The sequence below is a fragment of the Myotis myotis genome, unplaced genomic scaffold, assembly GCF_014108235.1.
Source record: "Myotis myotis isolate mMyoMyo1 unplaced genomic scaffold, mMyoMyo1.p scaffold_m19_p_1, whole genome shotgun sequence".
NCBI lineage: Eukaryota > Metazoa > Chordata > Mammalia > Chiroptera > Vespertilionidae > Myotis > Myotis myotis.
In genome coordinates, this window is record NW_023416313.1 from 111,135,920 (window position 1) to 111,160,765 (window position 24,846).

General features: G+C 37.4%; 1 protein-coding gene across 14 annotated transcripts in view; it reads right to left on the bottom strand.

Moving 5' to 3' along the window:
- Positions 1 to 24,846, bottom strand: part of NEMF (nuclear export mediator factor) — a 64,073-nt gene that overhangs the window by 39,028 nt on the left and 199 nt on the right. For 8 of the 14 annotated variants that reach the window (XR_004973812.1, XR_004973811.1, XM_036347250.1 and 5 more), the window contains exons 2-14: positions 24,005 to 24,073; positions 23,773 to 23,875; positions 18,185 to 18,310; positions 8,329 to 8,477; positions 7,302 to 7,369; positions 6,378 to 6,464; positions 5,087 to 5,160; positions 4,278 to 4,348; positions 4,122 to 4,197; positions 3,724 to 3,786; positions 1,591 to 1,668; positions 1,295 to 1,503; positions 371 to 562 (exon numbers count right to left, since the gene is read on the bottom strand). Coding sequence is in view for 12 of the 14 variants with exons in the window: in XM_036347250.1 (XP_036203143.1) it covers positions 371 to 562; positions 1,295 to 1,503; positions 1,591 to 1,668; positions 3,724 to 3,786; positions 4,122 to 4,197; positions 4,278 to 4,348; positions 5,087 to 5,160; positions 6,378 to 6,464; positions 7,302 to 7,369; positions 8,329 to 8,477; positions 18,185 to 18,310; positions 23,773 to 23,875; positions 24,005 to 24,073 (1,365 nt within the window). In the remaining 2 variants the exon portion in view is untranslated. Of the gene's footprint in view, positions 1 to 370; positions 563 to 1,294; positions 1,504 to 1,590; positions 1,669 to 3,723; positions 3,787 to 4,121; positions 4,198 to 4,277; positions 4,349 to 5,086; positions 5,161 to 6,377; positions 6,465 to 7,301; positions 7,370 to 8,328; positions 8,478 to 11,156; positions 11,245 to 18,184; positions 18,311 to 23,772; positions 23,876 to 24,004; positions 24,074 to 24,846 lie in introns of those variants that run through there. The other 6 variants (XM_036347228.1, XM_036347261.1, XM_036347280.1 and 3 more) reach the window with 6 other exon arrangements.

Consider the following 24,846-nt stretch of genomic DNA (forward strand, 5'->3'; position numbering starts at 1 on the left):
AAATTTTAAGTAAAATCTCTATTCTTTAGTTTTCTATTTGTTATTTCTATTTTATAGATTCTCAAATCATACAGAACAAGTTTTGTGCTTTATGCACCTTTATTTTCTATGTTCCATATGAAAACCAAGTTGTAGAATGCACATAAGATTTAAAAAAGAATTTATTTGAAGTTTCCAGGAGGATTACTGTTTTGAAAAATAGTAATTTCTGTATTCTTTCTTACAATAAATATAATTTTATGACACACCAAAAAAGAAGGTATTTTCACCCCAAAGTATAGACAGGCAAAATAACAATGTTTCTTATCCTTTAATACCCTGAGTTATTGCAGATAATATTTCGCCTAAAATTTATACTTTTAAGACTCACTTTTTGGCATTGGCATATGCTGATAAACTTAGATCAACATCAACAAGTAATGGCTTATTTTTCTGAGGCTTCTGCAGCTGTTTATTCTTTTTCTTTTTCTTTTTTCCTTTTGGTGGTTCAGTTTCATTTTTCTCAACACTGATGTCACCATCAACATCGTCATCTTCCTCCTCTGATAATAAGTATGGATTTCTATTAAAAATATTCAATAGTATTTCACTAATGTCAATGACATCACATTTTTTTATTTTCAGTATATTCCTAAATGAAATCATAAATGATTTGCAGCAGCGGTTCTCAACTGTGGGTCACAACCCCTTTGGCGGTCGAACGACCCTTTCACAGGGGTCACAAAGACCATCCTGCATATCAGATATTTACATTACAATTCATAACAGTAGCAACATTACAGTTATGAAGTAGCAACGAAAATAATTTTATGGTTGGGTCACAACATGAGGAACTGTATTTAAAGGGCCAGAAGGTTGAGAACCACTGATTTACAGTATTTAGTTTGTATTATTTTACTGCAAATTAATTTTTTCTGTATTGTCAAGGATAAATTTCCAAACAAAAGAAAAATTTCAAATGAATACAGTGAACAATTAAATAGCAAAATAAAGGCAAACATTAACTGCTTCACTAAAAATTACACTTACCTGCCCTGGCCAGTGTGTATCAGTGGTTAGAGCATCAGCCCACACACCAAAGGGCCATGGGTTTGATTCCCAGTCAAGGGCAGTAACTGGACTGCAGGTTTGATACCTGGCCCTAGCTGGGCATGTGCAGGAGGCAACCAATCAATGTGTTTCTGTTTCTCTTCCTCGCTCCACTCCTTCCCTTCCTGCCACTCTCTAAAAACAATCAATGAAAAAAATATCCTCGGGTGAGGATTAACAAAATAAATAAATAATTTAAACTTACCTTAGTAGCATTGTAACATGATTTGTTTGTAGTTTTAATTCTTTGATTGCATTTGCAACAGGGTCTCCTTGAGCTTGGGCTTCTTTCACAATTAACCCAATTTCTGTCCAATCTATCTGGTTGGCTAAAGCACTTCGAACAACCTGAATGGCTCTGTCAACTATTTGTAGATTCATTTCTATGAGCTCTCCTTTAAGTTTATCTATTTCCTTAAGAAATAAACCAAAAACATTTACCATAATGCCAGTTGAAGTTACCATTTTTCAGAAAGCATCTGAAAAAGCTAAACATAATACCTGAGCCTGCTGAAGAGCTTCTAATCTGTTTTCGTGATCCTTTCGGACATTATCTAGTTTCTTCAATGCTTGTTTTTCCTTTTGTTGACAAAAAAAGATTTTTAAAAAAATTAGATTTCTCCCATATCCTGCACCTTCTCTCTCACCTGCTGAAACTCATTATCCGGCCCCGACATCTGTCCCCTAGCTAGCTAGAGATCCCCAAGTCCACCTCTCCAGGTCTATACTACCCCAAAGTGTTTCATACCCCAAAACTAAGTCATGTCTAACCACCTCCTGTTCCATATTTGAAAGTAATTTGATTACAGGTTACATTGTATGTAAAATATGCTCCTAGAGCCTATCTTTTCCCTCTGGCAGAAAAGTAAAACTTAGGGGAATGCATTCGTAGCCTAAATTACCCAAACTGCTTCTTTTTATTTCATTGCTGCCTTTAATTTTCTTAGTCTTATTCCTAGTATTTTACAGAATGTCTCCTAAATTAACAACCAAAAGGTCATGGTAACTATTTGATCATCTATATAGCATTTTATCACATATAATTTACATTTCAGGATTTTTGATTTTGGGACAAATTTTCTAACAGTAGTAACAGCATTACCAATTAATGAATGTTTGAACGCTGGATGTAGTATTAAAAAATGTTAATTATAAAAATGGTGACTATTAAAAGAATGCAAAATGATTACTAAAATAATTCATGGGTATTCTAATGCACATAAAGGAGATGGAGTTCAATGTCACTGCTATTTATTTAGTAGCTAAAGTGCTGCCACCATGTGGCAATCACAATATTTAATTAATTTGACCCATCTGCTTAGAAATTGTGCTTTGTTAATTATTTTAAAACTGAGGGGCAGGGAGGATACAAGAATTGACATAATTATAAACTGTGCACACATATTATAACACTTTATTAATATTTTTGAAAAATCACATCCTCTTCAAATCAAGAGTAACTGTGGCAAATTTCTGAAATCGTTCTTGAGCAAATGTTCCAAAAACATGGTCACATGTGCTGGAAAAATACAGCCTATTAAAACCTCCTTGTAGAGTCATGATACACAAAAAACATCTTTTTAAAATTTATTTTAAAAAATTTCAATTACAGTTTCCTTTTAGTGCTATTTTGTATTAGTTTCAGGTGTACAGCATAGGGATTAGACAATACCTTACAAAGTATTCCCCCCACCTGGCACCCTGTAGTTATCACAATATTATTTATTATATTTCCTATGCTATACCTCCCTGTGACTATTTTATAAATATCAATTTGTACTTTTTAATCTCTTCACCTCTTCCACGTGGTCCCCAACCCATCCCCTCTGGCAATCACCAGTGGGTCTCCACACAAACCACATTAAAGGTCTAGTTTAGAAGTTCACTCTGCATAACCCACGGACACAGACAATAGGGTGGCAAAGGCCTGGGCAGGGGGTGGGAGCAGTGTAAAGAGGGTCAAGGGGGAAATCTGTAATACTTTAAATAATAAAGATAAATAAAAAATGAAATAACAGTTTAATGATAAATAAAAATATTTATTTGTATAGAAAAAACTTTTCCCTCTCCTTTGACCTATTTAAAAATCTTCTCAAAACAGTATTACCTTAACAGCAAAATTTAAAAGCTTTGGATTGCTTTAATAAAGCAAATCAAACTAGGGTATAAATAACAGGTCTCATCTTCCCACTGTATTTTCCATTTTAGAGAACACCCGATATATGATGGAACAAATGAGTGTATACTTTTCAACACTGGCGACTTCACCTAGATCAGTGGTTCTCAACCTTCCTAATGCCGCGACCCTTTAATACAGTTCCTCATGTTGTAGTGACCCATAATTTCATTGTTACAAATTGAACATAATTAAAGCATAGTGATTAATCACAAAAACAGTAAGTAATTATATATGTGTTTTCCGATGGTCTTAGGCGACCCCCGTGAAAGGGTCGTTCGACCCCCCAGAGGGGTCGCGACCCACAGGTTGAGAACCGCTGACCTAGATCGTTACCAATAAACTAAAAGATCAGGGCGTTCCATACACTTTGAAAGGCTGCCCATTCTTATGAAAGCATCACCTACCCAGCAACCCACACTAAAGTTAGTTTAATATAAATGTTTTAAATACCATACCTGTTGTAAAGCTTTTAAATCTATTTTCTGACCTTCGATCTTGGAATAAAATTCATCCACAGCCTTATTAAAACAAACAAACAAAAATAACTAGTTGGAAAAAAAGGATAGTCTCTACTTCAACTTGCATACATAGAATTTTTGAGTCCATTTTGTTTATAACACCACTCAAAGACAGAGCTAAATAATCAAGAATCAAGTTCACATTTTTTATCCTTTATCTTGAAGTAGCAAAAAGTTTCCAACAGTTTGTATCTATGACTGCACTGTTCTGTAATGCTCAGATTTATAGTGATTGAAAAGCAAAAATATTTGCAATTTCTCAATCAAAGCAAGTTGATATTAATTCAATAATTTATATCATGCTAACTGGTCAAAAAATAGAATCTGAAACCCACCTTGTCAAATGATTCAAATTCTATATACGGACATTGTGAATGTTGAGAAAACAAGAAAGGATGAAATTCCTCATACCTGTAAAACATATTTACTATATCACATTCAAGAACATTAATAAACATCTAAAATAAATTGATCCATGCCTACATGCTTACGTGAGTATGTCTTCAGTTGGTTTATCTACTTCCAGGCTTGGTTTTATTTCTCTTTTCTGAATGATATATCCCTATAAAAATCCAACATAAAACTCATTTCTATCCATAATTATCAAAGATTTACTTTTTATGACTAATGGTAATTTAAGTTATAACATTTTCTAGTTATAAATTTATCAACTGCATTTGTCTACAGATTATAAATGAAGCTTTTCTTAGACTCAAAGTATTATTAGGAAACATTGTTTTTTTCACATGCACAAGAAAAATCAGGGAATAAAGAAAATGGAAACTCATGATTTGATAAAATGGTGGGATTATACAGCTGCATTTTGCTTTCTTCTTTCCATTTTTAGATATGGTGCAATTTAAATAAATCAAAAGAACTGCCAACAGAAAAACAGATTTCCTTTGTTGGTAGGCGATTTTAATTCATTTAAAAAACTGGGCTCAGCCAGTGTTGCTCAGTGGTTAAGCACTGACTCATGAAACACCATTTCCATTCCGAATCAGGGCACATGCCTGGGCTGCAGGCTCAATACCCAGTCAGTGCACATATGGAAGGCAGCTGATTGATGTTTATCTTTCTACTTTCCTCTCTCTCTCTAAAATCAATGAAAGCATATCCTTGGGTGAGGATAAAAAGAAAATTGAAAACAAAAATCCACCCTAGAATAAGCATATTACTAATGTTGAATTTCTAAACTAAAACAAAAAATGTACATATATTGATCTTTAGTGAAGATTTAAATTCTAAAAATATAAATAATAAAGCCACTATAATATATAAGTATATGTGCTACTGCTACCTTTCCTCTGAAGTTGGACGTTGTTTTCATATAGTCTTCTGCTTTCTGCAGACAAACAAGTACTTTTTCAATATCTAAGGAGAATAAAAAAGGAAAGGAGCGGTAATCAAGATGCAATTAACTATTATTAAACAACTATGCAGAAAACAGGACAGTGCTTATAAGAGTGTTTAAGAAAATTAAATACAGTTATTTCATGTTTGTTATCAGCATATGTAAATAGGATGTTTTGGCCAGCCTGTTATCCCAATAGCTTTTATTAATTCCATCTTGCCCCTCATAATCTGAAAGGCACCTTGTTCATATACTAAGTTCCCGTATATATTTGGGCCTGTTTCTAAATTCTTTGTATTTCCTCTAATTTTCTTATTATCCTAATCTGGCAGGTAAGTTAGGTTCCCTTAAATCAGGGTGGGGGAACATCTGGCCCTGCCAAGGAAACCACAGGCAGAACTCGAAATTCAATAAATCTAGGAGTATATTTCATAGCAACATAATTTTTAAGTTGATAATTCTGTATCGCCCTCAAATGATATTATAAATATCCAAATGGCCCTTGACAGAAAAAAGGTTCCCCACCTTTGCCTTAAATAGTTATGAGAGCCTAACGTATATAGCCACACTAGCGTACTTACAGAATTAAATGCATGAATGCTAATATTTCTAGACACACTCCAGCTTGAGTCTGAAGGTGAATAATTCAACTCCTTCAAGCCTTGTACCAAAGACTATCTCAAGGTCAGTTACCACTTCTAAAATTTAGGGGAAGAGTCCTGGCCAGTGTGGTTCAGTTAGTAGGAGCAGCAGCCCATTTAACAAAAGGTCCTGGGTTCGATTCCTGGTCAGGGCACATGCCTAAGTTGCAGGTTCCATCCCAGCCCTAGTCAAGCGTGTTTGGGAGGCAGCTGATTGATGTTCCTCTCTCCCATCAATGTTTCTCTCAAACTCTTTCTTGCTCTCTCCCTCCCTCCCTTCCCACACTCTCCCTCTCTGTAAAAATCACTAAAAATGTCCTCTGATAGGATTAAAAAAAATTTTAGGGGAGAGAAGGAGAATATTCTAAAGTTGAAAGGCAATAAGGTAGGTCAAGAGATTAACCTACACATTAACAGGGAAAAAGAGCCACTTTAGAGTAGGAAGCCAGGAATACCACATGGATAGAACACTCACAGGTCAAATGTTTTTAAGTCTAGAACTACTTACTCACTACTTCCCCAGAAATAATTTTCATAGTTTTAAAAAAGGAAATAAATAAACATGGACGAACAAAACTTGTGCCATGCAGACATACCCTTACTTTCAAATTTTTCATCCACTTTGACATTTCCAGAGAATCCATTTTCAATAAGACAATGTTCAATGAGAGCTGATCCATAGGCTATAATAACAGAGGGTATTATTTTTAGTATTTTCCTGTAAAATTTAACATCAAAATATAATACAAATTTGTGTTCAATATAAATGATCTACTCAATAACAGTAGCCAGGGAAAATAACAATTAGTTTACTTATTTTGAAATGCTATTAGAAATGACAATTCAAGTACCTAATTGAAATTTGAGACTACAATAAAACTGTAAGAGCCAGTGCAAAAGTTATAGGAATTTAATGAAACTTAGCCACATATAAAAAAGATTATAAACTAGGAATGCAAGGTTGGTTTAGCATCCAAAGAGTGGTTAATGTAATATACCCCATTAATAAAGAAAAAAATTCCTTATTGTAGGAATAAGTGATAATTTTCTCAAGCATAAAAATTATTGGATTTTCTTTACCCTGATTATCAAAAGTACCAGACATCCTGGGATACCCTGAGCCCCATTAATAATAATAATAATAATAATAAAAAAACTAAGTGGATATTAAACAAGATTCATATTGGGAAAAGAAAAGATTTCTTAAAATACTATAGCTATCATTAGTATTTAGGAGTTTTTTTCATAGCAACATAATGTTATAGCTAAATAACATACTATATTAGTTAACTATATTACTTTTAAATAAAATCTAACAGATAAAGGTCAAACTTCATGTGGTATGACAAATTTATCTTTCCTTAAAAATAAACTCTATTTACTCAAAAGATCATTTTAAACTCCTTTCTAAAGTTACCAAGAAGTTCTAATTTTCTACTAGAACTATAAAAGGCTTAAGTAAATTCCTGAAAACTATACTATCTTGCAAACATTTCATTGCTCTATGTAGGATTACTCACGAAGTAATGGGTTAAGAACTCTTTTTAGTAGTTCACCCTTAGGTGCCCTGGTTATTATTTCAGTCAGTCTGTAAAACAAAATTGACAAACCTCTTACTATCTTATATTTAATAATCCTTACAGCAATATTTATACTCATAATACCACATCAATTCACCTGATCTTCAAATATTCTAAAATATAAGAGGAACTAGTTCATTTTGTAGGTAAGAAAATGTAGGGTCATAAAATTAATTTATTTGAGGTTAGTATACAGCAGACTGGGACCTAAAACCAGGTTTTCTAAGAAAAATCAATACTTTTTTAACTCAGTCATATTGCTTATCATTAGTGTGCCCATATATGATATGAAAGACACATTTTTATATAACAATTAAATGTTGTTGGTGAAGCCTGGAGATATATCTTAAAACCTGAAATGGCTTTATCTAATTAAACATTTAATGAGAACTCAGGATGCTTGTGGGCCTTTGAAAGCATCAGATTAGCAGTGAACTTGCTAGAAATGTAAAATTCTGAGCCCCACACCAGATCTACTGACTCAGAAATCTGGTTTATCAAGCCCTCCAGGTGATTCCAATGCATATTAAACTTTGCGAAACACTGTTATAGCCTATTGGGCAGCAAAGCCTTCAGCCAGAAGAGTACAGCTACAATTAGCACGTATATTACCCTGCTCCCTTTTCTTAGCTAAATCAGAATTTCTATATCTTTTTGTACTCTGCCCAAGATATCCATCTATCTTCTCACAGAACAGCTGATAAATCCCCTCACTTTACCAAGAAATAATAAACATCTGAAATAACACCAAATTTAGACTAGCCGAGACCGGTTAGACTAAAAAGATACATTTGCTACTCTCAAATAAGGCTTAATTGCTTACGTGCACATTTATGCAGTTCAAGCAGTCCAAATTTAGTTTTTTTATGCAAATAAAATATCTTATGTCAGCTCTTTATATTCTTACATATGGCCTATTTTACCCTTTTATACAATATGGGATGAGTTTATAAACAAAACATGTTACCTTTCCAAGGTAAGCAACGGTTCAACAGCTCTAGCATGATCAACGGGATAGCGTTCACGAACAGCAAATTTAACTTCATCTGACTCATCAGTTCGAAATCTTAGGATATTTAAAATTAGATACTCATAATCTGTAAGAACAATGTTCCCCTATAATAGAATAAAATATAATTTAATGCTTATCCCACATCATTTTTGAAGCTTAAAAACTGAGAAAGAAAATGTAGGCTCTTAAAAACCTCATCAAGGCTCCAGAAATGAAATTACAGAAAGCATTTGACCTTGATGACCACCGGCTGAACTTACTGCTGTACTTTCATGAGACAGGTCTACAAACACTGTATCTTATTATGAAAAACAGAACAGATATATATTTCAGAAGCCAAGCAATATCACAGATATTGCTGATTCAGTCCCAGGCCACTGCAATAAAGTATCACAATAAAGTGAGTTGTAATTTTTTTTGCTGGTGGAAGGTCTTCCTTTCAAGTTGCAAAAATCCTAACATGTAACATGGGTGAAGTCAAAGGGTCATAAAGCGAGGAGCAATAAAATGAGGTATGCTTATATATTTTCACCTGCACTGTGTCTTTTTAAAAATTTTTATTGATTTTTTAGAGAGAGGAAGGGGGAGAGAGAAGATAGACACACTCACGTGAGAGTGAAACATTGATCGGTTGCCTCCCACATGCGCCCCAATCGGGGATCGAACCCCCAAAGTGTGTATGTGCCCTGACCTAAATCGAACCAGCCACCTTTTCGTGTCCAGGATGACCCTCCAACCAACTGAGCTACGTCAGCCAGGGAGCATTATGTCTTTTAATAGCAGTAGTTATGTGGCAATAAAGACAGTGCTACCCATCGTCTAAGTAATTCCACAATTGATAATGTTGCCTAATTTAATAACTCAATAAAACAAAAAACGATACGCTTAAAGCTATTCACTGCAGTTATTTACAATAAAAAAAATAGAAACAACCTAAATGTAAATATTGGGAAAACTGTTGAATAAATAAATAAATTATGATATACAACATAAGCTGTTAACTTATGAAGACTAATTAAAAAAAAAGTAGAAAATTGTTTTTACTGTCAGATAAATAGCAAGACAAAAAATTTCTGTATCTTAGGAAGTAGGAGGCAAATATAGAGAAAAATGATATTTACTAAAGAGTTAAGGTTTAAAAGACTTTTTAAAATTTAATATTGTTACATAATCTTTTCAACCAAAAGAACCTAATGAAAATAAAACTGCCCAAAGAATACAACCTTTCAAACTGATTACTGTGAAGACAGGTGTTACCGCATAATTAAAAGAAGCATCCATGAAAATAGTCACAAATGCCTTAGCAACTACTTAGAAGTTGGTCATAGAAGATGGTAAAGTGGCCCCAATCTCTTGAGGAATGACAGTTTGCAAGATAAATGGCTTCAGTAGATGGGAACACCATTCACTTGAGAGAAAGATAACCAGAAGTTGTTACTAGGTGTTAAGAGAGTATAGGCACCTACTGCTAAAGAATCTGACTTCAAAGCAACCCTGCATGTAAATTTTTAAACACTTATTTAACTTAAAGAACAAAAAATTAACTGGAGAAGGAAAGCAGAGAGCTGGAATAGAAGTCCATATAATGCAGTGATGGCGAACCTGACACGCAAACTCATTTTTTTGGTTGATTTTTCTTTGTTAAATGGCATTTAAATATATAAAATAAATATCAAAAATATAAGTCTTTGTTTTACTATGGTTGCAAATATAAAAAAATTTCTATATGTGACACGGCACCAGAGTTAAGTTAGGGTTTTTCAAAATGCTGACACGCCGAGCTCAAAAGGTTCGCCATCACTGATATAGTGTCTTGTTCAGGAAGATGTGACTTGAAAAACAGACCTGGCTATAGAGCCTGGCACATAGAAGGTGGGCACAATACTAGTAAATGTCTACTGAATCAAACTGTGCAGTTACCCAGAACACCTGAAAAGATTCCAGAAGGCAGTTACCTCCCTGAAAAGGCTTTCCTTAAACCAAGGTTTCCCAAAAGTATTCTGTAAGATGGCTCTCCCTATTCCCATTAAAAAAAAAAAAAAAGAATTCTATGATCAAGTAAACTTTGGGAATTCTATATAACATATCCTTCTCCAGGAACTGTACATATCACATTATCATATTAAAGGAAGTGATAAGTCCTAGAGTTAAATTTTTACTTTATTCTCAAAGTTCCTCAAATTTTTATGACTATGGGACTCATTTTTCTAGGCACACCTATTATCATATGGAAGTGGTATGCAAGGAACATATTTTGGGAAATACTATGCTTGACTCTGATGTACACAATAAAGAACTTTCTGATCTTAACTTACTTTCTCCAGAGTCTTTCCTAATGGAACTTCTTATTACAAATTAATAAACTGGTCCTAGCTGGTTTGGCTCAATAGATAGAGCCAAAGTCCTGGGTTTGAGTCCAGTCAAGGGCATGCACCTCAGCTGTAGGCTCAATCCCTGGCCCTGGTCAAGGTATGTGCAGGAGGCAATCAATCAATGTGTCTCTCTCACATCTCTCCCCCTTCCTTCCACTCTCTCTAAAAATCAATGGAAAAATATCTTTGGGTGAGGATTAACAAAAAAACATACAAAACAACAAGAGACAAATTAATAAACTGACTTTCTTAAATGAGTTTGAGTAACAATAGCCTCTTTACCCAAAGCTTGGTCAATTCTAGATAAACGACACATCAAAATCTTTGACATAAAACTTTGAAGATCAAACCCTGGTATAGACAGAGGAAAGAGCAATCTTCAGAATCTATTCTAAGCATCAACCAACCTACCTCTCTTGATATTACAGTGACTATGAAAATTCCCAAGCACATAACTCTCATATATAAATCCTTAATATCTATTCCAAACTCATCACTAACTGGACCTCTGGAACCTAGACTGTATGCATGCCAATTGCTCAGAAAGTTCAAAATAGAAAGATCCTAAATGCCATGGGGTATCCTGAATTTGATCCTGGAACAGAAAAAGGTCATGAGTAGAAAAACTGGTGAAATCCAAATAAAGTGTACAGTGTAATTAATATTAATGTACCAATGTTAATTTCTTAGTTTTGACAAATGAACCATGGTTACGTAAGATGTTAACATTAAGAAAAACTAGGCAAAAGGTATATAGAAACTTTCTGTATTATTTTTGCAACTTTTCTACAAATCTATAATTATTACAAGATAAAAAGGTTTAGATTTTTAAAATAATAAAGATTACACAAACTCACTCATACTATTGAAAGAATTTTTAGGTATCATTAAGTGCTAAGTTTAAATTGAAACAGGAAAAAAAACCCAGAAAGATCCGCGTATGATATATAAGCCTTATCCTAGACTGCAAGCATGGAGTAGTCCCCCCTTATCCACAGGGGATAAGTTCCAAGACCCTTTGTGGATGACTGAAACTTTGGATTCTAATTTACATGTGCCCCCCGGCCATCATAAACACATACCTTTATACTTAAAGTAGGGTAGGGAACCTTTTTTTCTGTCAAGGGCCATTTGGATATTTATCATTTGAGCGCCATACAAAATCATTAACTTAAAAATTAGCCTGCTGTATGTGGTCGAACATTTAATTAACTCTCCCCTAATGCCTTGGCAGGGCCAGACCAAATGAGTTTGTGGGCCGTGCTGGGGCCTGTGGACTGGACGTTCCCCACCCCTGATTAAAGGAAGCACTTTTAAGGCCTCTCTTTGGCATATTTGAATTGTCAGCATCACTGCTATTATGCTTTGGGGTCGTTATTAAATAAAATACGGTACTTGAATACAAGCACTGAGATACAGGACAGTCAATCTGATAAGAGAGATGGCTACATATACAGCACAAATACTTGGATGTGCCCCACCAGCACGGCCAAGGGTAAACCTGAGTGGGAGCGGCTGAAAGGCTTAGAAAAGACAGACAAGAGAATGAAAGCTGGGTCTCGGTAGGACGCTGTTTCTCTGAGAGACAGCGACGATGCCCACAAGCTGTGTCTTTATTTTATAGCAGATGCCATGAGGCAAAGTAAGGGCGTGATCAAGATGTTTACAATATTCTTGTGTGTTTCAATCCTACTCAACTGCATGCACCTGAACTCTATCAAGCCTACATCACTCAGGCACGTGGGGCCACGTGTTCGGACCATAGGTTCAAGCTTACAACTACAGCTGTTGGCTATCATTGTGCTGGGAAGGCCCTGCCCTCCAAGCTGGGACTTGCACGTGGCAATGAGAGGACTGTGCCCTTTCCTCAGTCCAAGGCCTGAACCTGTCCAAAACACTGTAGCGGCTCCCCACACTTGGAATAAAGCAATGATTCACACTGGCAGGGGAGATGCCAGAATGGGAAGGCACACAAGATTTCATCATGCTACTCAGAATGGTATGCAATTTAAAACTTATGAATTATTTCTGGAATTTTCCATTTAATATTTTTTGACCATGGTTGACCAGGGGTAACTGAAACCAAGGAATGCAAAACCACAGATAAGGGGTAATAAGTGTATTGACCTAAACCTAAGGCATGCCTGCAATTAGTTAAATTCTAGAGATGTTAACCCTCAAATGAAAATTTTTTTTATTTTCTTTTGTTGGGGGAGGGGACCATAAAAAGGACACTAGACATGTTACGTTAGTATGAGGAATTTATTTGGACTAGGAGTAGTTAAACCTCCCATTTAAAAAAATATGTATTTATTTTTAAAATATTTTAAAATTGATTATGGAGAAAGGGAGAGGGAGAGAAAGAAACACTGATAGGCTGCCTCCTGCATGTCCCCTACTGGGAATCGAACCCACAACCTGGGCATGTTACCTGACTGGGAATCAAACCAGTGACCACTAGGTACATGGAACAATGCTCAACCAACTAAGCCATACCGGCCAGGGCAAACCCTTCAATTTTAATGCTACCTAATTCTCTATATACTGAGAATATATTCATGTACTATTACTAGATAATCCTAACCACTGTCCTACTGAGAAATAGAAAAACTGAATAAAATACACAAAGCATGACTTTTAAGAAAAAAAAAATGCTAACCGGGCAGGTAACATTTACAGGACCAAAATCTAGGAGAAGAAAACTCAGAAAGGTGAGCCCCATACTTGGGGCTACTTTTCCCCTAGGATCATTTGTCTAAATTCTGATAGACTCACAGGACAACTAAGGGGAATAAAAATTGGAGTTCAGGGCCCAAGCGAAAAGTCTTGGGGGGATGGTGGTGAGGGGTAGCCCTGATAAGTCCAGCTATGAGTAGTGACCTCAAAAGTATACATCCCAGAAGAAGGGGTAAACTGGAAATATACCAGCTTTCCTAGGGTCAACTTCTAATCAATTCAATTCCTAACTAAAGTAAGGTAATCTGGGATTACATGTGCCCTTAGCTACCTGTAAAAAGCAAACAAATATCATCTTTAAATGAAGACATCTTTCCAGGTCTCACAGTATATTTTTCCTACTCAATGCCTGCACACAATAAAATAACCAGGCATGTCAAGAAACAAGACAATATAATTTAAATCAAAGGAACAACAGACTATAAAAACAGATACTCAAAACTCATAGCTACAGACAACAAAATGGTGGTTACCAAAGGGGAAAGAGGGTAGGGGGAGGGCAAAGTGGGTAAAGGAGGTCAAATATATGGTAATGGAAGAAAACTAGACTTTGGATGGGGAGCACGCAATTGAGTACACAAATATTGAATTATAATCTTGTACACCTGAAAATTATATATTATTAGCCAACATTACCCAATAAACCTAAGAAACCAGTCACTTAGAGGTGTCAGATAATAGAACAATTCCAAATGATACCAAATGATTCTTGTCTGATAGCAATAAATTAGTGAATTGGTAGACAAGTCAAAAGAAAATATGGCTGAATTTCCCAAAACTGATGAAAAATACCAAGTCAAAGATTCTAGAAGCAACATGAACCCCAGTAAGACAATTACAAAGAAAAACTCAACTAGGCACATCACAACAAACTACTGAAAACCAAAACCAAAAAATTTTAAGGCTTCCAGATAAAAGGGCCAAATAACCTTCGAAGCAACAGTATGATTGACACTGATTTCAATAGAAACAATGGTTGCCAGACAATATACTATTTTTGTAACTGTCAAAAATTTATCTCATTAATGGCAAAACTGGTTCTAAGAGAAATGTCTCAATTGCTTACGACAAATTACTAGAAGTGAGATTCCTGAGTCAAAGGTTATGTACATAAACATTAAAAATCATCTTATATACTGTCAAATAATCTTCTGAAAGTGTTCTTATCCATTTTTGTTCCTCTACATTTATGCTAATACTGGTTGTCAAACTTTCTAATTGTTTAATTACATACTAGAGGCCCAGTGCACAAAATTCATGCAGGGGGTGGGGGTCAGGGGGGAGCACACAGGGGTCCCTCAGCCCAGCCCATGTCTACTCACAGTCTGGGATCCCTGAAGGGATGTCCACCTGCCGGCTTAGGCCTGCTCCCCAGGGGATCGGGCCTAAGCTGACAGTCAGACATCCCTATGGCAGCCCAGGAGCCCTCGGGGGATGTCCGAGGAGGCAGGCGAGGCTCCAACCACCACTGCTGTGCTCGCAGCCATCAGCTTATGGCTGAGTGGAGCTCCCCCTGCGGGAGCACACTGACCACTAGGGGGCAGCTCCTGCATTGAGCGTCTGCCCCCTCGTGGTCAGTGCATGTCATAGTGACTGGTCGTTCTGTGTTAGGGTCAATTTGCATATTACCCTTTTATTATATAGAACTAGAGGCCCAGTGTATGAAATTCGTGCACAGGAAGGGGGGGAGCCTCAGCCTGGCCTGCACCCTCTCCAATCTGGGACATCCCTCTCGCAATCCGGGACCGCTGACTCCTAACCGCTCACCTGCCTGCCTGCCTAATTGCTCCTAACCACTCTGCCTGCCTGATCACCCCTAACTGCTCTCCCCTGCCGGCCTGATCACCACTAACTGCTCTGCCTGCCTACCTGATTGCCCCTAACTGCCTCTGCCTCAGCTCCTGCCACTGTGGCTTTGTCCAGAAGGATGTCTGGAAGATGTCCAGTCTATCTGGTCTAATTAGCATATTACCCTTTTATTAATATAGACTGGCTGAGAAAAAAGGAAGTACGAGGAGGGAGAAAAATATCCTGTTTTTTATATTTCAGTAATTCATGAATTTAGGCATGTACTCATGCTTTTATATTTGTATTTATTCTTTTTTGAACTGTCTAATCAAGCACTTTGCCTTTTTCCACTTAAGTGCTTTATGAAAATTGTTTACATAGGGTTATGCACATCTTTTTATGGCACAAGTTAAAATATCTTTCCCCAGCCCTAGCTGGTGTGGCTCAATGGATAAAGCATTAACCTGCAGACTGAAGGGTCCCAGGTTTGATTCCAGTCAAAGGCACATGGCTGGGTTGTGGCTCAATTCCCAGTAGGGGGCGTGCAGGAGGCAGCTGATTGATGATTCTCTCTCATCATTAATGTTTCTATCTCTCTCTCCCTCTCCCTTCCTCTCTGAAATCAATAAAATTAAATATATATATCTTTTTCCAGTTTTTCATCTTCCAATACAGTTCAGTGTTTTCTGCCTTATGCAGTTCTAGAATTAGTAGTCCTCTCTATTAGTATTTGTTTCCAGTGTTAGGTTTAGCAGTCTTTTTCATCCCAAATTCACCAATGTTAATCCGTATTTTTACATAGTACTTCTATGGCTTCACTTTTTACACTGAAAAAATGTTTTTAAATCAATTGTGGTTTGGGTGAATGATGTTTGCACTCCTTCCAAGTGGCTAGTAGCACTTTTCTGAATACTCTGTTGATACATTCTACACAAGTCTGCTAAACAGCATGAGAACATGACTTCTATGATTCCTTGTTTACATACGTATAGCATTTAAAAACACAAATTTATTCAAAGTTGTACAAAGCTGTGGAATTATTCATGTTGCTCCTCTAGGCATTAATATACAGAGAAGCTTGCTGAAGTTTGGGACTCTGAATTATTAGTAATTTCTATGAATAATGCAACCCTACCTTGACAGGGGACATATACACTTCTTTTTTTAAAATATATTTTTGATTTCAGAGGAGAGGGAGAGAGAGATAGAAACATTAATGATGAGAGAGCTCACAACCCAGGCATGTGCCCTGACCGGGAACTGAACTGTGACCTCCTGGTTCATAAGTCAACACTCAATCATGGAGCCACGCCAGCTGGGTGGAACATACATACTTCTAAGAAAGACTTTATATAGAATTATTCGTAGAAGATGGCTGGTTTACTAGCTCCATGAAATGTTAGTTTTGGGTAGTAGAGAAGGGAGTAGTGATGATAGGATTCTTTGGCCTGTGGAAAGACCTGCAAGGGACTCACTTGATCACCTGTCATTTCCAGTTTTCTGAAACATAAAATTGTACCATGTATTTTTCTTTATTGCTTCTAACCCACTTCTCAGTAATTTCTGTCTTCTGAAATGGTCTCTCAGTTTTTGTGGGTTAACAATGTGTCTACTGATTTTTTTTCATGAGCAATTAGTCTTCCTTTCTGGTTGTTTTCTCTTTGTCTTCGGTGTTCTCTAGTTTCATTAAACTAGGTCTAATATTTCTATTCAGAGCCCCTATTTGCATTTAAAAAAATTTTTTTTATTGATTTCAGAGAGAAAAGGGAGAGAAACATCAATGATGAGAGAGTCAGTAATCAGCTGCCTCCTGCAAGCCCCACACTGGGAATGGAGCCCAAAACCCATGCATGTGCCCAGACTGGAAATTGAGCCCTGACCCCCCCTAATTCATGGGTGGACGCTCAACTGCTGAGCCACACCAGCCAGACTATTTGCATTTTTTGCTCACCACTCCATAGGAGCATGACAAAGATCTTCCTTAAATTAGACTCATTTTCCTGAAGTTAGGTTTATAAAAATTAAACAATATTCTTGATATTATTTCAACTATATATCTTCCTCCTGTCATTCTAAAGAGTTGAAAATATTAATGTCATACAAAGGAAACATAAGTGTGGTTAGGTCTTATGTTTCATCTCCAGTCCCAGCCCTGACAGTTGGGTTTTCTCTTTTTTATGTAATGAAAGTATCTAACTTAAGCTTTGGTTGCAAAGGCATCTACTTCAAAAAAGAATCCACTTCAAAGATGGCTACACTTCCAGACACATGACTAAATCAAGAGCCAGGTCACCTTGCCTCACTGAGGATCCTTTGTTTTAGAGACTTTGGTTGATTTTGATAACTGACCATTGGACCACTTGTTTTTTTCTCTTCCTACATTTTAAATTCCTCCTCTTATACATTTAAATTTTTGATGCATATAGAATTTATTTTGCTGTAAGTGGCTCATAAAATAGTTCCAAGAAAGAATTTGGTGACCAGTGGAATAAGTGAGAGGCAGGGAGCAAGAATGGTGAACACATCAGCATTCTTCCTCTTAGACTGATGACACTATGAAAACACGGCAATGTCCCTGAGTCTCAACTGCTGTCTTATTTATGACACAACTATCTATTTTCTGGTTGCATCACAGTAGTCCTGAAATGTAACAGATGATGTCCTCAATTCTCAGATCTTCATCTCCTACATTCATAATGCCATTTTAAATGGCTGAGATCTGCCTAAATTCTAATCTCCAGTAAATAACTGGAAAACTATATTTAACTTGTTTGGCACTTATTATCCTAATGTATCAATAATAGCCTTTGATACAGAAAAAATGTTTCCCCGCCCATGTTTTACAGCACTATTACATGAATAATTAACAATATAATCATGAATTCTCCCTCACCCATGCCCCAAATTTAACTTACCCTATCATAGAGTTCAATGATTAAGTGATATGCAGCTTCATCACTTCCAAATTGAAAATCTACAATTCTATCCACACCAAGCTGTTTTGCACTGACTAATCTCCGACTCTTCAAATGTTTTCGGCACTAGTAAGAAACAGAAGAAAAATGCGTTTATACTAGTATAGTTAATTCCTAATCATTTGGCATTGGATTATAAATATATTTTTTTTCTTTTCATTAGCATCAGGAATATTTTTAAAGTTGCAAATAAAACAATATAAAATAAAAGCTTGCAGGTAATAAGAGGAAAAACATTTTGGTTTAGACAACTCTAAATGCTAACTCTGAAACAGTATTTTATATTCAATATTTAAGTAGATAATGATAGGCCCATAGTGAAATTTACTTGTTGTTTTATACCACTGCTAAATCCCTTGTTCTCAACCTGATGACTTCACTCAAAACCATAACCTTTTCGTTTTTAAAGAGAGGAAGAGAGGGGGAGAGACAGAGAGAGAGAGAAACATTGATGTGAGAGAGGCACATTGATTGGTTGCTTCCTGCACTCGCCCAACCACAATCGAACCTGCAACCTAGGTACATGCCCTTGACCAGAATCGAACCCTGGACCCTTCAATCCTCAGGTAGACACTCTATCCACTGAGCCAAATCGGCTGGGGCAATAATCTTTTTTTTTTTTAAGTCTCTTTCTACTCCAATCTTTTAAGTACCCCAAATTTACTTTTGTGTATTTGTGTTCAAAATTAATTAAGTTTCCATTAATCTTCCACTTCAAATAAAAATTCTAAACCATGAGCTTATTGGTATTGTGGAAATTAGTCCTCCAACTTATATCCAATTACCCGCTATTGCCACAAACTTTATTGATATAACCCAAGTAGAATCTTCTGGTACTATCTCCAAGCTTTTGCTCACCCTAGCTGAAATCCAAATATAATAACTCCTATTGATTATGAAATCTCATTCCTCACATCCCTAGTCATAAAGTTATTGTTCTTATTAGCAATTAGAATAAAATTAGCATATTAAACCTGAATACAAATTACTTGATAAATACCTTTTATTTTAGATTACTTGTACCATTCTTCAGTACAAATATTTAAGTACTAGAGGCCCGATGCACAATATTCGTGCTAGAGTAGGCCTTTGCAGCTGCAGCATCGTCCGGAAGGTCATCTGGACAGTCGTTATGCTGTTTGGCCATTCGGTCAATTTACATATTACACTTTTATTATTATAGATATGGAACAGAAACAAGACTACTCTGTAGCCCCTAAAAAAAAAATCTTACAACTGTATCTAATTCTTGAATTTGAAAGACCCTTTAGTCTAGACCAGTAAGAAAGAATGCTTTCTTTTCTTCAACACTCAGATTCAACATAAATTTTACAGAGAAGTTAACCTAAAACCACCTTAAAAAAAAAGAAAAAAAGAAATATAGAGTCATTCTTAGAATGAATGTCCACTCTTTCACAACTAAGAATAGTCTCCTCCAGACCTATCTTTCAAATTGACTAAAATTTTCATTTTATGTACTTATATATTCAGGCAGATATAAGAAGAATTTTCAAACTTCATAGAATAAACAACTTCCTCCTCCTAAATTCAACAGTTCTGATTTAAGAGTAACCTATATGGATGTTGATTTAAACAATGACCTACATATAGGGCTATCTTTAAATCCCCAGGGGAAAATCACCATCAAGCCTTCTAGAGTCCCTCAGTAATCTTCTTATTCAAGAAATGTAGAGTTAACCCTGGCTGGTTTTGCTCAGAGGTGTGTTGGCCCTTACCCCGAAGGGTGTCGGATTTAATTACCAGTCAAGGGCCTGTACCTCAGTTGCAGGTTTGATGCCTGGCCCTGGTTGAGGTAGGTACAGGAGGCAACCAGTTGATGCGTCTTTCTCACATCAATGTTTCTCTGTCTCTCTCCCCTCACCTCTGTGTGTGTGTGTGTGTGTGTGTCCTATCTAATAATACACAAACATGGTAATTGACCGTACCTTCGCTACGCCTCCCATGGACTAATCAGTGAGATATGCAAATTAACCACCAACAAAGATGGTGGCTAATTTGCATACTGCAGGCAGGGCGGGACAGCATAAGCCGCCATCTAGGCCCCTGTGTGCGACCCCAGAAGCTGCCTGCCTGCTGCCCGTGATCAGATCTGGTCCCAGGCTGCAGGCCGGCCCCGGAAGCCCCAGAAGCCGCCTGCCTGCCGCCCGTGATAAGATCCGATCCCAGGCCACAAGCCGCCCCCGGAAGCCCCAGAAGCCGCCTGCTTGCCGCCCATGATCGGATCCGATCCCGGGCCACAAGCTGGCCCCGGAAGCCCCAGAAGCTGCCCACCTGCCGCCCGTAATCGGATCCGATCCTGAGCCACTAGCCGGCCCCAGAAGCCCCCTGATATGGGAATAACTCTATCAGTAAGCACTCTGAAAGTCAGTGGCATAAATGCACCAATTAAAAGACAGATTATGAGGGTGAATCAAAAACAAAACTCACTTCATATAAAGACACATATAGATTAAAAGTAAATGAATTAAGCTGCAGCCTGTTTTGCTCAGTGGATAGAGCATTAGCCCGTGGACTGAAGGGTCCCAGGTTCGATTCCAGTCAAGGCATGTACCTCAGTTGCTGGCTTGATCTCCAGTCCCTATCAGAGCATGTGCAGGAGGAATCAATGTGTCTCTCCCTTTCCCTTCACTCTCTCTAAAATTCAATGGAAAAATATCCTTGGGTGAAGATTAACAAAAACAAAGTAAATGGATTAAGTAACATTAAAGAGATTATAAGAAAGATATATTCCAAATTTTGTTAGTTGTATAATGGTTATGTTTAAATTATTAACACTTAAGAAATTGGGTGAAGGGTACATATAATATGCTGTAGTATTTTATAGTTTTTTTTACATGTATGAGATTATTTCAAATTAAAATATTAAAAAATTAAAAATTAATAAAATATTAATTGAAATGTATCTGCATTACATGAAAAATCTCCTAATTGCTTCTAGCATAATTTATTAAATTGTGCTAAAATTTACAAGGGTTCAATTAAAAGATATCTTAATTCTAAATGATATAATAGAAAATATATAATAGTGCAGTTATAAGCACTTATCTGAAAAAATAAATTTAAAGAAGTGAATTTAAAGAAGGGATTAGCCAAAGAAAATATATGCACAACCCATGGACACAGACAACAGTATGGTGATGGCCAGAGAGAAATGGGGGCAAGAGCTGGGTAGAGGGAGCAAAAGGGGGGAAATAGGGACATCCTATATAATAATAATAAAAGGCTAATATGCAAATTGACTGAACAGCAGAATGGCCAGTTGCTATGATGTGCACTGGCCAACAGGGGGCAGACGCTCAATGCAGGAGCTGCCCCCTGGTGGTCAGTGCACTTCCATATGGGGAGTGCCACTCAGCCAGAAGCTGGCTCATGGCTGGCCAGCGCAGAGGTGGTGGCAGGAGCCTCTCCCACCTCTGAGGCAGCACTAAGAATGTCCAACTAACGGTTTAGGCCCGATCCCTTGGGGGCCTAAGCCTTTAGTTGGACATCCCCCAAGGGCTCCCTGGCTGCCAGAAGGATGTCTGACTGCAAACTTAGGCCTGATCCCCGGGGGAGTGGGCCTAAGTCAGCAGGTGGACATCCCCCAAGGGGTCCTGGACTGCAAATGGGCGCAGGCCGGGCTGAGGGGACCTCCCCCCACCCCCCAGTGCACAAATTTTTGTGCACCGGGCCTCTAGTGTGTGTGTGTGTGTGTGTGTGTGTGTGTGTGTATGTATATGTATATATATGTATATGTATATATACACATACATATGTACCCCACTCCCACTTTCTCTCCCACTCTCTCCCTAAAGGTCAATGGGAAAAATATCCTCAGGTGAGGATTAAATAATTTAAAAAAAAAAAAGTAGAGTTAAGATGAACATAAAAGGCATCCTTGTGAGGAACAAAAGTTGGCACCGTGGAATGGTGAAAAAGGGATTATTTATCATGAGTATGTGTGGACACAGAGTACATATATAAATCCTGTTTTGTTTGCTTATTTCCTTACTAGCAGCTTGGTGAAAACAACCTTTCACCCACTGAGCCATAGCTGGCATCCCCAAATGTGAGAACTAGAGACAAACACTGTGATTTACCACGTACTGGACATGGCCCTGCCTGTATCATACAACAATAACAGCTCTTTAAGTTATTTATAAAGTGCTTAACATTGTCTGCTCCATTACAGGGAATCTTCCTATACATTTAGCTTGACATGTATACTGAACTCAAAAATTCTAAGTTTTCTTAAAGTGTTTGAGGTCCCACTGATAATACAGCCTAATTTGGGAATGTTTACACAATTATATCCTATTGCTTATTACATCATCTGCAAAACTAAATGTTCTTCATATCCACTGAGTTGTTAACTTAAATGAAATATGCATTACCCATCTACTTTTAAAAGTGCTACACAAACATAAAGTGGCATTACTAGTAAGGATAATCTCCAAAAGAACCATTTTGGGTTACTATTAAATAAGGTTTTAGGAATTTGATAATTTTATGACAGCCCTTGTGATCTGGGAAGCACTTACCTAACTTGCAATCCAAAACAGATTCTAAGTTGCTGGGGATAAGGCTCTTCTCTGTAAAGCCTCTAATGAAATAACACAATGCCAAAACAAATAAATTTCTGAAGGAAAGTGAGGAGGAGAGGAAGAAGGAAATTAATACATATGGATGCCTAATATGTGTCAGGCATTGTGTTAGATGCTTTACATGTTACTTCAATTCATCCTCACCAATAACCCCATGAGGGAGGTATTATCCATATTTCACATTCAAAGAAACTAAGTGCCAAGAGGTTAAATAACTTTTCCAAATTATAAAATGAGTGGCAAAACCATTAATTCAAAGTTAAGTATATTTGATTCCAACATCTTTCCTCTGTAGCACATGAACTTTCAGTATATCTGTTATGTCAATAAGCAAATGAGTAACATGTCCACAATGCAGAATCTCAGTTTAATAGTACAAAGAAAAGCAAGGAGAAAAGTAAAAAGTAAAAAGATATAATAATTGTTAACATCCAAAGTCACCAAGTATTCCAACAAAATACAGATTGATAGCTCAAAAGTGAGCTATGGAAGACAAGACTAGGAAAAGGCAGGGTGGGGAAGGTGAGGAACAGATCATGGAAAGCCAAGAACGCTAGGATATGGGATATTCAAAAATTAGGGAATCCTAAAACGTGAGATAACTAATGAAAAAGATGCTTTAGAAAAAATCAATCTTGGTCCAATACAGAACTGTTGTGATACACGAAATGGATTTATAGTTAAGGGACAACAAGGCTGAACGTTACAAAAGCTTGAACTTGAATACTGACTGTGGGAACAGAAAGATCTGGAGCACAATTGGGTGTGAAGGGTAATAAGGAGAAGTCAGGAAACATCCACTTTATTCATTCCAGTGTCCATCAACTACTCTTACCTTTATTTTATCTCTACTTTAAAACTTCAACTGCTAGTGACCAACCTCAGGGCCTTAAAATTTACTTTCAAGTATAAGTTAAAATTTACCTTCATGGCAAAACTAGACGGCATCATATTCTTAGGCCACTCAAATTCTGTTGTGTGAATTCGTATGCCAGATTCAAGTAAAAGTGTTGCTTTAAAGTCTGGTCTGTAGAAGAAAAAAGTAGATTTTTTCTTTAGGGCATTTGCCAATGCTAACGCAGTGAAACAGACTAAACGTGCAGGTAAAAAAAAATTATCAATCTCATTTAATCACAGAAGATAAAACAAGCCTTACTTCTGAAGACGAATAAGATACGTCTTATTATCCACATCGTAAACATTGTTTACTCGCATTCCTAGCAAGCTGCAGAGAGAAAGGAAACAGGTAACAAATCACACTACCATCAGAAACATAAACCTTCCCACAATTTAATGCTGCCGGCGGAAGCAGAGCCCACGGAAGAGGGGACTTCAGGAATGTCCGACTCGGAAGATATAGAGTCAACTAAGGAGCAAAGTCCGAAGACCATCATGCTTTCAGTTCAAAACTTAAGTGTCACCAAGAACAAAAGTGGTCCATCAGTCCTGGGAACACCATACAGTGCCGTGTGACTTTGAAATGACCCAATGTTTTTTTTAGGAAAGGCAGTCTAGTCCACTTAATTTACTGCAAGAGAAAAAAATAAAATAAAAAAGAGGGGGGGGGGGGCGAACAAGGCCCTGGGAAATATGACAAAGCTCACACGGCGGAGGAATAAAAAGCCAGACTGGAGTCCAGATCTGTCACCTCGGCTGACGGCGAGGCTCCCTCTGTTCGGGGCGAAGAGTGTCCAAGGAAACGGGCCTCCAGCCTGGGAACCTCTGAAGCAAATGACTTACTCTGGCGTCTCGGCGTCCACCCGGCGTCTCGTTTTTCACTAAATGTTAGCTGCCCAGCCTAGACGACTGAGGCCGACAAAGCGAGAGCCGCGCCGTAGCCGGACCCCAGACCCGCGAGCCAAGCCACCCGCGGGGGCCGACCGTGGGGCACGCGGGCGCTGGGTCCGCAGGTGCCCGGCGGGCCACGGGGAGAGGGCGAGCGCTCGCACGCCCGGGCCTAGCCGTGCCCACAGAACAGCCCGGGGGCGAGAAAGGGAG